We start from the raw sequence: 13,672 nt of genomic DNA, 5'->3' as shown, positions 1-13,672 counted from the left end.
GCATGGGGGTCTTTAAAGTTTTACAAAAACAGTAAGCATTAAAACGTGGATATGATGCAGTTGAAAGGGGAAAATTCTTAGCCAATTTGTATTATTTTACTAGAAAACAAAAAATAACTTGACCTTCGAGTTTTTAGTCAAATGTCTCATATCAAATTTGATTTCATCCTTGAAGTTGTAATGTTATTGAGCAAAGATGCATTCTGATGTCCAACTGATATTGGCCTCAGAGTGGATGCCCACTCTAAGGACTTAACCCTGGAGTCTTAACTTGGAAACTATCATGATCCATGCCATATAATTAGTTGGTAGGAAAAAACAAATTCATATATGCAAGTGATTTTGGTCACTGGGTCTGTCCTGAGCTCTTGGAACTTACCTGCTGGATCATGAATTTAAAACTACCGAGATCACTACCCTGTTGTGAGACACAAACACACACACACACACACACAGGTACACACACACACTGGTTGTGCATTAGATGACAAATAAAGACATGCAACTGATATTGACTTCCTTGGTCTCTCCTTACTCCCTAAGGGATATAGTCCCCTGGATCACAACTTGAAATCTTTTGAAATTTCCAGAGTATAACTGCAAATGTACACCAACTATAAGTCTACTCAGTTGTAAGAACTTTGGCAAAGCTTTGAATTTGCTTACATCAGCATGATGCCTTTGCTGTGCCGGATGTAACACCAAACCACAATATTGCAGTTTCCCACCAGCTGAGTCTTTTTTATTTATCTGAAAACCCATCATCCAGTCATATATAATTAATGGGGTATGAAATGACAAAATACATTTATGTAGATATCTGTCAAGAGGCTCATACATGCTGGTAGGGGCTCAAATAACTAGTTGGGAATTGTAATTTATAAACAAGACTTTGGTTATTTTTTCTTCTGTTTAGTAACCTTTGTAAATTTTAGAAAATGCTTTGAATTTAAGCTATACAGAAAGCATCGATCCTTTTCCATCTCCCACACATAAAACTTAATTGTATTTCAAACCTTTACAGGTTTAATAATATATGCCAAATCAAACGAGAATGCCTCTTCTTTTGATGACTTCACCACTGACTTTGCTGACATGTCCAAAGAGTTTAATGTGCAGGATGAATATCTTTCCCTATCCAGAGATGATGCTTCAAAGACCTTTACTGCTGTTTTTTCCTCAGGTAAGCTGATAGATAATTTCTTATTTTTTTATTCAGAGTTTGAAAGCGTTTATCATCCATGTCTCTTTTGAGGAAATCTGAAACAAATAGTTTTTTATTATACAACTTTTTTTTGGCTTGATAACTTAAACTGTAAAACCTACACTTCAGTCTTAAGCAAAACAGGAAAAACACTTTTTTGATCATGCCATAACATTTTTCTTAAGTAAAGAAGAATTGGGAAAAAAAACACTATTTCATATTTGATTAGTTTAAAGAATTACCCAAGACTTGTAAGTCAGGTCTAACTGGAAATTGCACAGACCACGATTGACCGTTGGGCTGATCTGGATCTACACAGGTTATTGATGTTGTTGTAGCTTAGTGGTTAGAATGCCTGCCTCATGGGTGAATGATGCAAGTTTGAATCCTACCATAGGACGAGACTGGATCAGCTACTATGGTGTGTTCCTGGGAAAGTCACTTTGCTCCTTTTGCCTCAGCACTAATTAGCCTAATTAGGCTACATTGCACCTGTTTTGATGTGCCATAAAGTACAATACCAAACCAGACCAAAAGCACTTTGCTGTGTATGAAGAGTAATCAGCAGATCAAATAACATAGACCCTGATCTACTGGTTCATTATGTGACAGCAGATTAGGGTCTTTTTGTAGTTAGACACAGCTTATGCACAGGTATATACAGTATATTACTAATGATTACAATTTGATAACCCATATATATATATATATATATATATATATATATATATATATATATATATATATATTGCAAGGGAGATAACTCTTTTGTACCTGTCAATAGTCAGATGACTTAGACAATTGTGAAGACAAGATAATTTTTCAAAGTTTTGTTTTTTTGTTGTTCAAAGAAATGGAGTGGGAGTGGGTGAATGAATTAAGGTTCAATAATAACTTGTTAACTTTCTGTTAGGGAATTCTATTTTCTGAAGTGTGTTTGGGGAAAAGGCTTTGAAAGTCCGAGTCACACAGGGCATTGACTGAGGACTAATGCATATTTAGGGATATCCATTCATTTTCAGTTTTCAAATCATAGCTTTTGCTCTCATCTGTGAATGTTATATCAGTACAACTTTTCTGGAGATGAAATTAACATCTTAACCATAATATTATCAAGATTACTACTTACACTACCCATTTCCTGCTGTGTACACGGTGTTGATTGTACCATTATAAAGATTACTAATTACACTACCCAGTTCCTTATGTGTACACAGGGTGTTGATTGTACCATTATAAAGATTACTAATTACACTACCCAGTTCCTTATGTGTACACAGGGTGTTGATTGTACCATTATAAAGATTACATCTTACACTACCCAGTTTCTGCTGTGTACACAAGGTGTTGATTGTACCATTATAAAGATTACTACTTACACTACCCAGTTTCTGCTGTGTACACAGGGTGTTGATTGTACCATTATAAAGATTACTACTTACACTACCCAGTTTCTGCTGTATACACAGGGTGTTGATTGTACCATTATAAAGATTACTACTTACACTACCCAGTTCCTACTGTATACACAGGGTGTTGATTGTACCATTATAAAGATTACTACTTACACTACCCAGTTTCTGCTGTGTACACAAGGTTTTCATTGTACCATTATAAAGATTGCTACTTACACTACCCAGTTCCTGCTGTGTACACAGGGTGTTGATTGTACCATTATAAAGATTACTACTTACACTACCCAGTTCCTGCTGTGTACACAAGGTGTTGATTGTACCATTATAAAGATTACTACTTACACTACCCAGTTCCTGGTGTGTACACAAGGTTTTGATTGTACCATTATAAAGATTACAACTTACACTACCCAGTTTCTGCTGTGTACACAAGGTGTTGATTGTACCATTATAAAGATTACTACTTACACTACCTATTTCCTGATGTGTACACAGAGTGTTGATTGTACCATTATAAAGATTACTACTTACACTACCCAGTTCCTGCTGTGTACACAGGGTGTTGATTGTACCATTATAAAGATTACTACTTACACTATCCAGTTTCTGCTGTGTACACAAGGTGTTGATTGTACCATTATAAAGATTACAACTTACACTACCCAGTTTCTGCTGTGCACACAAGGTGTTGATTGTACCATTATAAAGATTACTACTTACACTACCCAGTTTCTGCTGTGTACACAGGGTGTTGATTGTACCATTATAAAGATTACAACTTACACTACCCAGTTTCTACTGTGTACACAAGGTGTTGATTGTACCATTATAAAGATTACTACTTTCACTACCTATTTCCTGATGTGTACACAGTGTTGATTGTACCATTATAAAGATTACTACTTACACTACCCAGTTCCTACTGTGTACACAGGGTGTTGATTGTACAATTATAAAGATTACTACTTACACTACCCAGTTTCTGCTGTGTACACAAGGTGTTGATTGTACCATTATAAAGATTACTATGTACACTACCCAGTTGATGCTGAGTACACAAGGTGTTGATTGTACCATTATAAAGATTACAACTTACACTACCCAGTTCCTGCTGTGTACACAGGGTGTTGATTGTACCATTAAAAAGATTACTACTTAACACTACCCAGTTTCTGCTGTGTACACAAGGTGTTGATTGTACCGTTATCAAGATTACTACAAAGTTCCTGATGTGTACACAGTCTTGATTGTACCATTGTAAAGATTACTATGTACACTACCCAGTTTCTGCTGTGTACACAAGGTGTTGATTGTACCATTATAAAGATTACTATGTACACTACCCAGTTGATGCTGAGTACACAAGGTGTTGATTGTACCATTATAAAGATTACAACTTACACTACTCAGATACTGCTTTGTACACAGATACTGATTATTATTAAAATTTATATTTACAATACCCAGTTCGTGTTGTGTACATAGAGTGTTGATTGTATCATTATCAAAATTTCTTTTTATACTACCCAGTTGATACCATTATCAAAATTTATACTTACCCTCCCCAGTTCATGCTGTGTACACAGGGTGTTGATTGTATCATTATAAAAATTTCTGTTTACACTACCCATTTCATGCTGTGTACACAGGGTGTTGATTGTACCATTATCAAGATTTCTATTTACACTACCCAGTTCGCACTGTGCACAAGGGGTGTTGATTGTATCATGATCAAAATTTCTATTTACACTACCCAATTCCTACTGCACATACTGGGTTTTGATCATGCCAATTTAATCTGCTATTATTGAAACTCAAGATTAGGTGGGCAATTAATCGTAGTGGCCTCTTGATCTGCTTAATTTTAAGTAGCCTCTTGATCTAATTTTTAAGTAGCCACTCAATCTAACTAATTTTAAGTAGCCACTCAATCTAATTAATTTTAAATAGCCTTTTGACCTAACTAATGTTTTTAAGTAGCCTCTCTATCTAATTAATTTTAAGTAGCCTCTCGATCTAACTATTTTAAAGCAGCCTCTCGATTTAATTAATTTTAAGTAGCCCCTCAATCTAACTAATTTTAAGTAGCCACTCAATCAAATTAGTTTTAAGTAGCCTCTCAATTTAATTAATTTTAAATAGCCTCTCGATCTAATTAATTTTAAGTAGTCATTCAATCTAATTAATTTTAAGTAGCCTCTTGATCTAATTAATTTTATGTAGCCTCTCAGTCTAATTAATTTTAAGTAGTCACTCAATCTAATTTTAAGTAGCCTCTAGATCTAATTAATTTTATGTAGTCACTCAATCTGATTAATTTTAGGTAGCCTTTTATTCTACATAGTTTTAAGTAGCCTCTCAATCTAATTAATTTTAAGTAGCCTCTCTAATTAATTTTAAGTAGCCTTTTAGTCTACATAATTTTAAGTAGATTCTTGGTCCAGTTTTCTTAGTAGCCTCTTGGTCTAATTAACTTTATGTTCCCCCTTGGTCCAATTAAGTTTTAGCCTCTTGGCATACTTAATTTTCAGTAGCCTCTAAGTGTAATTAATTTTAATTAGAACCTAATCTACTTAATTTTTAATAGTCTATCAGATAATGCATTCCATATCAAGTTATATGATCTCTTCATACTGGTGTCCATCCAATGTGTGATGTGTTAGATATCTCAGTTTTAATTAAATTACCTTCCTCAGTCACCTACCAGATATGATCATGAACTGTGAAAGAAAATAACATCTCTTCTGGACTTATATATTGAGAAAGATTATTTCCATATACTTTAAAACTGGGATGGGCAACCCTGTTGTGAATAGGCCAAGAAAGATTGGCTCAATTTTTTGCATGGTTTGGCAAATTTCACTTCTTATTTGCCACACATGTGGCTACATTAACAAATAGGTTGCCCACCTAGGTTTTATTAGACATGTCATTTGTCTCATTTTGAAGAAAGTATCATTTGGATTTGGCATTTATCGCAAAAATATATTATACACATGTTCAAAGAGAGTTCACTTAAATTGCCGAAATATGGGACAAAGATGGGCAATTGCAGACATATAGGACAAATGGGTAAATTGCAGATATATGAGACAAAGAGGGGTAAATTGCAGATATATGGAACAAAGAGGAGTAAATTGCAGATATATGAGACAAAGAGGGGTAAATTACAGCTATATGGAACAAAGAGGGGTAAATTGCAGTCATATGGGACAAAGAGGAGTAAATTGCAGCCATGTATGACAAAAAGTGGTAAATTGCAGATATATGGGACAAAGAGGGATAAATTGCAGTCCTATGGGACAAAGAGAGGTAAATTGCAGACATATGAGACAAAGAGGGGTAAATTGCAGACATATGGGACAAAGAGGGGTAAATTGCAGCCATATGGGACAAAGAGGGGTATACTGCAGATATATGAGACAAAGAGGGATAATTTGCAGCCATATGGGACAAAGAGGGGTAAATTGCAGCCATATGGTACAAAGACAGATAATTTGCAGTCATATGGGAAAAGATGGGTAAATTTCAGTCATATGGGACAAAGAGGGGTAAATTGCAGTTATATGAGACAAAGAGGGTTAAATTGCAGCCATATGGGACAAAGAGGGATACATTGCAGACAAATGAGGCAAAGAGGGGTGAATTGCAGATATATGGAACAAAGAGGGGTATATTGCAGACATATGGGACAAAGGGGGATAAATTGCAGCCATATTGGATGAAGAGGGGTAACTTGTTTTATATTAAAATATGAATCTATACTCTTAGTATAACCAATTCAACAAAGTTGAAGTGGATAAATTAAGTTAAAAAAGGGCAAAAAGGAAAAAGACATAAAAACTAAAAAGAAGTTGGATCTCACTACAATATTTTCATGTCATTAGTACATTAAAAGTGGCCCCATACTGGATATATGTTTTCACAGTATATTACTTATCTACCAGTGTTAACAAGTTAAATTGCAAACAGCTTGCACCGTATCTTACATGCATTAGCACAAAATTACACCATCATCAGATTGTACCCTATCTTACCTGCATTAGCACATAATTACACCATCATCAGATTGTTACGTATCTTACCTGCATTAGCACAAAATTACACCATCATCAGATTGTACCTTATCTTACCTGCATTAGCACAAAATTACACCATCATCAGATTGTACCTTATCTTACCTGCATTAGCACAAAATTACACCATCATCATATTGTACCTTATCTTACCTGCATTAGCACAAAATTACACCATCATCAGATTGTACCTTATCTTACATGCATTAGCACAAAATTACACCATCATCACATTGTACCCTATCTTACATGCTTTAGCACAAACTTACACCATCATCAGATTGTACCCTATCTAACATGCATTAGCACAAAATTACACCATCATCAGATTGTACCTTATCTTGCATGCATTAGCACAAAATTACACCATCATCAGATTGTACCTTATCTTACATGCATTAGCACAAAATAACACCATCTTCAGATTGTACCCTATCTAACATGCATTAGCACAAAATTACACCATCATCTGATTGTACCTTATCTTACATTATCATGTATTTGTAAGACAGCTTTCTGAAGAACAATTTTAACTGATATCGAAAATCCATGAATAAATTAGTACATTTTTAATAGGACATCTTTTTTCTATTTCTTCACATTATGTCTTCCAGTTGGTATAGGACAATTTCAATCCAATTACTTGTACCCAGTCTGATCAAATTAACCATACTACACAGTATTACAGTTATTTATTTGTATTATATCAGTATATTCTATAATGTTGGCAATTTGTTTTTAAAGATTTAAAGAGTTTAATTTTGGAATGTACAAATAATTGTTGCTTAAAGTGTTAATTATAACGTTGTTGATACATTTTACCGAAAATTTGCAAAAAAATTAGAAGTATTTGATGCTTTTGTACAAAGAAATAATGAAAAATAATTTGGAGGATTTTTATTGATTGATAGTGTATAAACAATTAGAATTGACAGTTTAAAGAATACTGGATGTTGTTGAAAAATAATTATTAAATGACTGTGGTATTTATAACAAAATCATATTTATCGATAATAATCACATAAAACAAACCTTACGCTTGATGGAACCAGTATGAATACACCTTACACTTAATGGCATCAATAGAAATGCTTCATAATGTAATTCTAGATAAATCCATACTTAATGGCATCATTAGGAATGCATAAGAATGTAATTCTAGATAAATCCACACTTAATGGCATCATTAGGTATGCTTAAGAATGTAATTCTAAATCCACACTTAATGGCATCAATAGGAATGCTTCATAATGTAATTCTAGATAAATCCATACTTAATGGCATCATTAGGAATGCATAAGAATGTAATTCTAGATAAATTCACACTTAGCATCATTAGGAATGCTTAAGAATGTAATTCTAAATCCACACTTAATGGCATCAATAGGAATGCTTCATAATGTAATTCTAGATAAATCCACACTTAATAGCATCATTAGGAATGCTTAAGAATGTAATTCTAGATAAATCCACACTTAATGGCATCATTAGGAATGCTTAAGAATGTAATTCTAAATCCACACTTAATGGCATCAATAGGAATGCTTCATAATGTAATTCTAGATAAATCCACACTTAATGGCATCAATAGGAATGCTTAAGAATGTAATTCTAAATCCACACTTAATGGCTTCAATTGCTTAAGAATGTAATGCTAAATAAATCCACACATTTCAATAGAGTTGTTGTATGTGACCACAAAAGATGTCTAGAGATTTTTGTGGAGTGCTTTCAAGGAATTATTTTGGATTTTTATATTGAAGATTTGAGAATTCAGGTATCAAGTAAAGGTTATACTAGAAAAGAGCATTCCACCAACTTTGAAGAGATGTAATATTCAATATACTGTAAGTATGACACCCCATCAAATGCATTCATGATTATTTAAGGTATATCACTGAACATATCAGTGGGTGTTCAGATGCTCTCCGTCAGTGTGGTGCTACCTACAGAATTAAAAGGACAGCCAAAAGGTCTACTTGGAAACTTTGATGGAGACCCTGACAATGATTTCGAATGTCCAAATGGTACAACCTTATCTTCCAATATCTCCGAGCGGCAGATATTTAACTATGGACAAACATGTAAGTTGCTTTTGCATGTTTGTTGTTTTTCAACCATGTTCTGATGCTTGTTGATTCATTTTCGCTTGCTCATAATGCCAATGTACATGAAAGGTAATTAAACATAGAAAAAATATTAAATAAATAGGTTCTGATGTCATTTGAGTTTATTTTTTCTCGTTTCCATAGAAGAAAGTGTTAAAGAAAAACCACACAAGAACTTTAACTTTTTTTATTTATTTGTATGTCTTGATTGGTTGATTGATTCTTGCATTAAATTTCTGATTCTTGCATTCAATTTTTTTTTAAATGTAATTTTCTGTGTTTCTTTATTAGACATGCCTTTAATTCTGTTAGGAAGCTTTTGTTTTATTAAACAATGGAAATAAGGAAAACAGTCTGACCATCTGATAATAATGTTATTTTGTATATTACAGGGGAAGTAATTGGTGATGAGTCAGTGTTCCGATATCCACTTGGAAAGAACCACTCAGATTTTCAACATAGTAACTTTACTCCCAAGTTCCTAGATGAAGCAGATCCAGCTAAGGTGAATAAATCCAAGCAGAGTTGTGGTGAGGACAATCAGGAGTGCATATTTGATCTCGTCTTCACAGAGAATGAGGCTGTTGCAAACAACACTCGGAACATTGAAAGCCGAGCGTTGAGTGGCCAGAGTGAGCTTGGTTAGTTGACTTCTAATGATGTGATTTCTCTTCTCTTTTCTCTCATTGCATTCCATAAAGAAAGAAAAAAAATGGAAATTTTTTATGCATACTAAATTCATAAATATCAGAAGTTTTGGACTTGGGATTTAATGATAACAAAGTTCTAAAATATAAAATGAAGGTGCACGCTTTCTGCTGCTGTTTAAGGCATCATTTTGAATTAGGCAAGTAATTTTCAACCCCTGATGTGGGATGGGAACTGGAGGGTTGAAGGTGAGCTCGTTACTTGAATTGTGTCTGTGCTGATTATGTAGGGGTAATTGTATTTAGTCTGATGTTCCTGGAGGATGGTTTAAAAAAATGTAGGTTCAAGATCTGAGACAGTCTTTGGGTTGGGGTTGTGGTTATACATTTCGTGGGTAGTATATTGTTTGTGGATATATTGGAATGGCTTCCATATCTTGTTATTATTATTGTAAAAAATAAAATAATAATTCTAACCTCAAAAATTTAAAATTGAATCAATGATTTTATGTAAACAGTTAAATAACTTTGAATTAACCTGATAATTTTATGTAAACAGTTAAAAAACTTTGGATTAACCTGATAATTTTATGTAAACAATTAAATAACTTGTATTAACCTGTTAATTATTGTAAACAGTTAAATAACTTTGGAGTAACCTGATAATTTTATGATGGATCTCAAACATAAATGCAAAATATTTTACCATCTCCTGATAAATTCACATAAATGAGTTTCTGTATAATTATTATTATTATTATTATTGTTGTTATTATTTCAGAAAATGAGGTTCCACAGATTTCTGGAAATAGCACGGTGTATGCCTATGTTGGAAAGAATGTGATGGTAAATGTGAATGGTTCTGATGATGGAAGTTTTTCGTTTAAGTTTCTAAACAACACGGCCAACGCTTCAGTCACATTGATTAATAACAACACTGGGACTGTTTCCGGACTGGTTTCCTTTTTTCTTGATAATGCAAATCCTGTATCAGTCAGGTAAGTAATGCCAGGTCATAAATTTTAAATATTTATATCAGACAGGAATTTTTTAACCTGTTGACAAAATTTTGATAGGTAGACAGATGGATTGACTAGAGAGAGAGATACGATATAAACATGATTTTGCTTTTGACATATTTACTCATTTTTACATGCGATGTAAAGTAGATAAATAGTCACTAAACTGCCTTGTTAGCAACATTGTTACAGGTACACATACTTTAACTGTTGTTTCACATAATTACTACTCTAGGATGAGCAGTTGCAAAATTCACATTATCTTATCAAAATCATGCCCAAGAAACAGAGCTTGAAAATCACGTTGCATATTTTGAAGTCTTGCCTTTTTTCTTCTTCACTAAACCTTTCCTTTATATAGAGAGTTCCCCTTTTTTTTCAAATGAAATGAAATTTCCTCTCCAAATTTCCAGTTCAAGAATAGACCCTATCAAATGCTAAGCCAGTAATTTTGTTCAGAATTTCAATGGTGGGTGGGGGGATGAGTTTTTGCTCAGGTGGTGAAAAGAAAGAGTTTTTGTACAATGAACATAGCATGATATCAGCAAGAATGTCTCATTAAGCCACCACCTGTCTGTTTGTAACAAGAATAGTGTTAATTTATTGTGGTGAGTATGTCAGTCTCAATTAGTAACAATTGATGCATGTCACAGTAGAATTGGATTCATGTACATTTCCTTTCCTTACATCAGTTTAACCGTGGAAGATAATCATGGTGTACAAGCCCCTGCCCTGGACCTCACTATATTGGCATGTAGTGGATGTTTTGACCATGGGAACTGTAGCTTCACACAAGAAAGGCAGGACAATAGATCCACAACACATTTTAAATATGTGACCTGTAATTGTAGTCCATACTGGGAAGGTAACTAATTTTATTTTATACCCTTACATGAATGTGCATATAGTGTTACACATGAATGTGCTGGGGGCAGATATTGTTACACATGAATGTGCAGGGGGCACATAGTGTTACACATGAATGTGCAGGGTGCATATAGTGTTACACATGAATGTGCAGGGGGCACATAGTGTTACACATGAATGTGCAGGGTGCATATAGTGTTACACATGAATGTGCAGGGGGCACATAGTGTTACACATGAATGTGCAGGGTGCATATAGTGTTACACGAATGTGCTGGGGGCACATAGTGTTACACATGAATGTGCAGGGTGCATATAGTGTTACATATGAATGTGCAGGGTGCATATAGTGTTACACATGAAATGTACAGAGGGCAAATAGCGTTACCTTTGTCCAGATAAGCTATGAGAAAGATGTGGGGCACGGGGTTTTCATGTTCTAATAACACATTTCTTCTTCAAATAGAGTATTCAATAATAATGCATTGCAGCCACTACCCTGCAGATCTTTCCATATTTTGTAAAGCATGCTTTTAGTAGTGAAAGTGCTACTAGTTGTTTGCCTGGCTATGGGGAAGTCTGACATAAGTGATCTCCCCTTAAATGTTAGCTGATTTGGATCATGGATGAATCAGACCTTTGCTAGTTCAGCCCAAATTATGGGCTGATTTTCAACACCGGAGTTTCAGGTCTGATGCTTTGTTGTATTTTTTTTTCAATTCATTTATTTTTGTGGGCATTAATTTTGGTTTTGTGCCAGTACCTACCATACTCAATTATAGGTCAAGTCCAACTACAGACTTCACAGAACCAGATATGCCATTGCATAATGCGCCAACAGATCTGGATCTGTGCTGTTAGTTATGAGTAAACATTAGAACAAACACTTTACACCCTGATTTGTGGGTGCATTACGTGACAGCCAATCAGGGTATGTGTGATTTGCAGTTGGACTCAACTTATGCACAGTTAGATGCAGTATATTTATAATGTTAGTAAGGGGTTGTTTTAAGAGAAGTATTTTTTCTTTAAGTTTTTAAATTGGTGGTTTTGTAACAACAACATTATCCACAAAAAAACACAAGTACTTTATGAAAAATAGTGAAAACAGTGTTCACTAGAAGAAAGGTATACATAGATTTAGATAAGTAACTCATTTATGTGATTGTCTAAAACTTTTTGTATTCCTAGACCAGGCATCTGCATCTGACAGTTCCTGGTTTTATTTACATGTTATGGTGAGGGCTTTAAGAAACGCTTATCCGGTCCACACATTAGAGGAAGTTACAAATGCTTGCTCTACACTGACAGACAGGTTTGTCATTAATTGTCCCTGCTTATTGTGGAATGGTCTTGACAGGTTTGTCATTAATTGTCCCTGCTTATTGTGGAAAGGTCTTGACCAGACAGGTTTGTCATTAATTGTCCCTGCTTATTGTGGAAAGGTATTGACCAGACAGGTTTGTCATTAATTGTCCCTGCTTATTGTGGAAAGGTATTGACCAGACAGGTTTGTCATTAATTGTCCCTGCTTATTGTGGAAAGGTATTGACCAGACAGGTTTGTCATTAATTGTCCCTGCTTATTGTGGAAAGGTCTTGACCAGACAGGTTTCTTATTAATTGCCCCTGCTTATTGTGGAAAGGTATTGACCAGACAGGTTTGTCATTAATTGTCCCTGCTTATTGTGGAAAGGTATTGACCAGACAGGTTTCTTATTAATTGCCCCTGCTTATTGTGGAAAGGTCTTGACCAGACAGGTTTCTCATTAATTGTCCCTGCTTATTGTGGAAAGGTATTGACCAGACAGGTTTGTCATTAATTGTCCCTGCTTATTGTGGAAAGGTCTTGACCAGACAGGTTTCTTATTAATTGCCCCTGCTTATTGTGGAAAGGTCTTGACCAGACAGGTTTGTCATTAATTGGCCCTGCTTATTGTGGAAAGGTCTTGACCAGACAGGTTTGTCATTAATTGGCCCTGCTTATTGTGGAAAGGTCTTGACCAGACAGGTTTGTCATTAATTGTCCCTGCTTATTGTGGAAAGGTCTTGACCAGACAGGTTTCTTATTAATTGCCCCTGCTTATTGTGGAAAGGTCTTGACCAGACAGGTTTGTCATTAATTGTCCCTGCTTATTGTGGAAAGGTATTGACCAGACAGGTTTGTCATTAATTGTCCCTGCTTATTGTGGAAAGGTCTTGACCAGACAGGTTTCTTATTAATTGCCCCTGCTTATTGTGGAAAGGTCTTGACCAGACAGGTTTGTCATTAATTGGCCCTGCTTATTGTGGAAAGGTCTTGACCAGACAGGTTTGTCATTAATTGGCCCTGCTTATT

The 13,672-nt window shown here is 34.7% G+C and overlaps 1 protein-coding gene across 1 annotated transcript in view; it reads left to right on the top strand.

Annotated features, from left to right (window-relative positions):
- LOC149791309 (uncharacterized) overlaps positions 1 to 13,672 on the top strand; it is a 134,489-nt gene that overhangs the window by 26,168 nt on the left and 94,649 nt on the right. Inside the window, exons 10-14 of the mRNA XM_089969840.1 lie at positions 1,025 to 1,183; positions 8,585 to 8,779; positions 9,196 to 9,444; positions 10,232 to 10,448; positions 11,162 to 11,334. Coding sequence (XP_089825966.1) covers positions 1,025 to 1,183; positions 8,585 to 8,779; positions 9,196 to 9,444; positions 10,232 to 10,448; positions 11,162 to 11,334 — 993 coding nt within the window. The remainder of the gene's footprint in view (positions 1 to 1,024; positions 1,184 to 8,584; positions 8,780 to 9,195; positions 9,445 to 10,231; positions 10,449 to 11,161; positions 11,335 to 13,672) is intronic.

Source organism: Sinohyriopsis cumingii, chromosome 9, assembly GCF_028554795.1.
Source record: "Sinohyriopsis cumingii isolate HCF-2022 chromosome 9, ASM2855479v2, whole genome shotgun sequence".
Classification (NCBI taxonomy): domain Eukaryota; kingdom Metazoa; phylum Mollusca; class Bivalvia; order Unionida; family Unionidae; genus Sinohyriopsis; species Sinohyriopsis cumingii.
The sequence above is the reverse complement of the archived record's forward strand: the minus strand, read 5'-3'. Positions and strand labels throughout refer to the sequence as shown.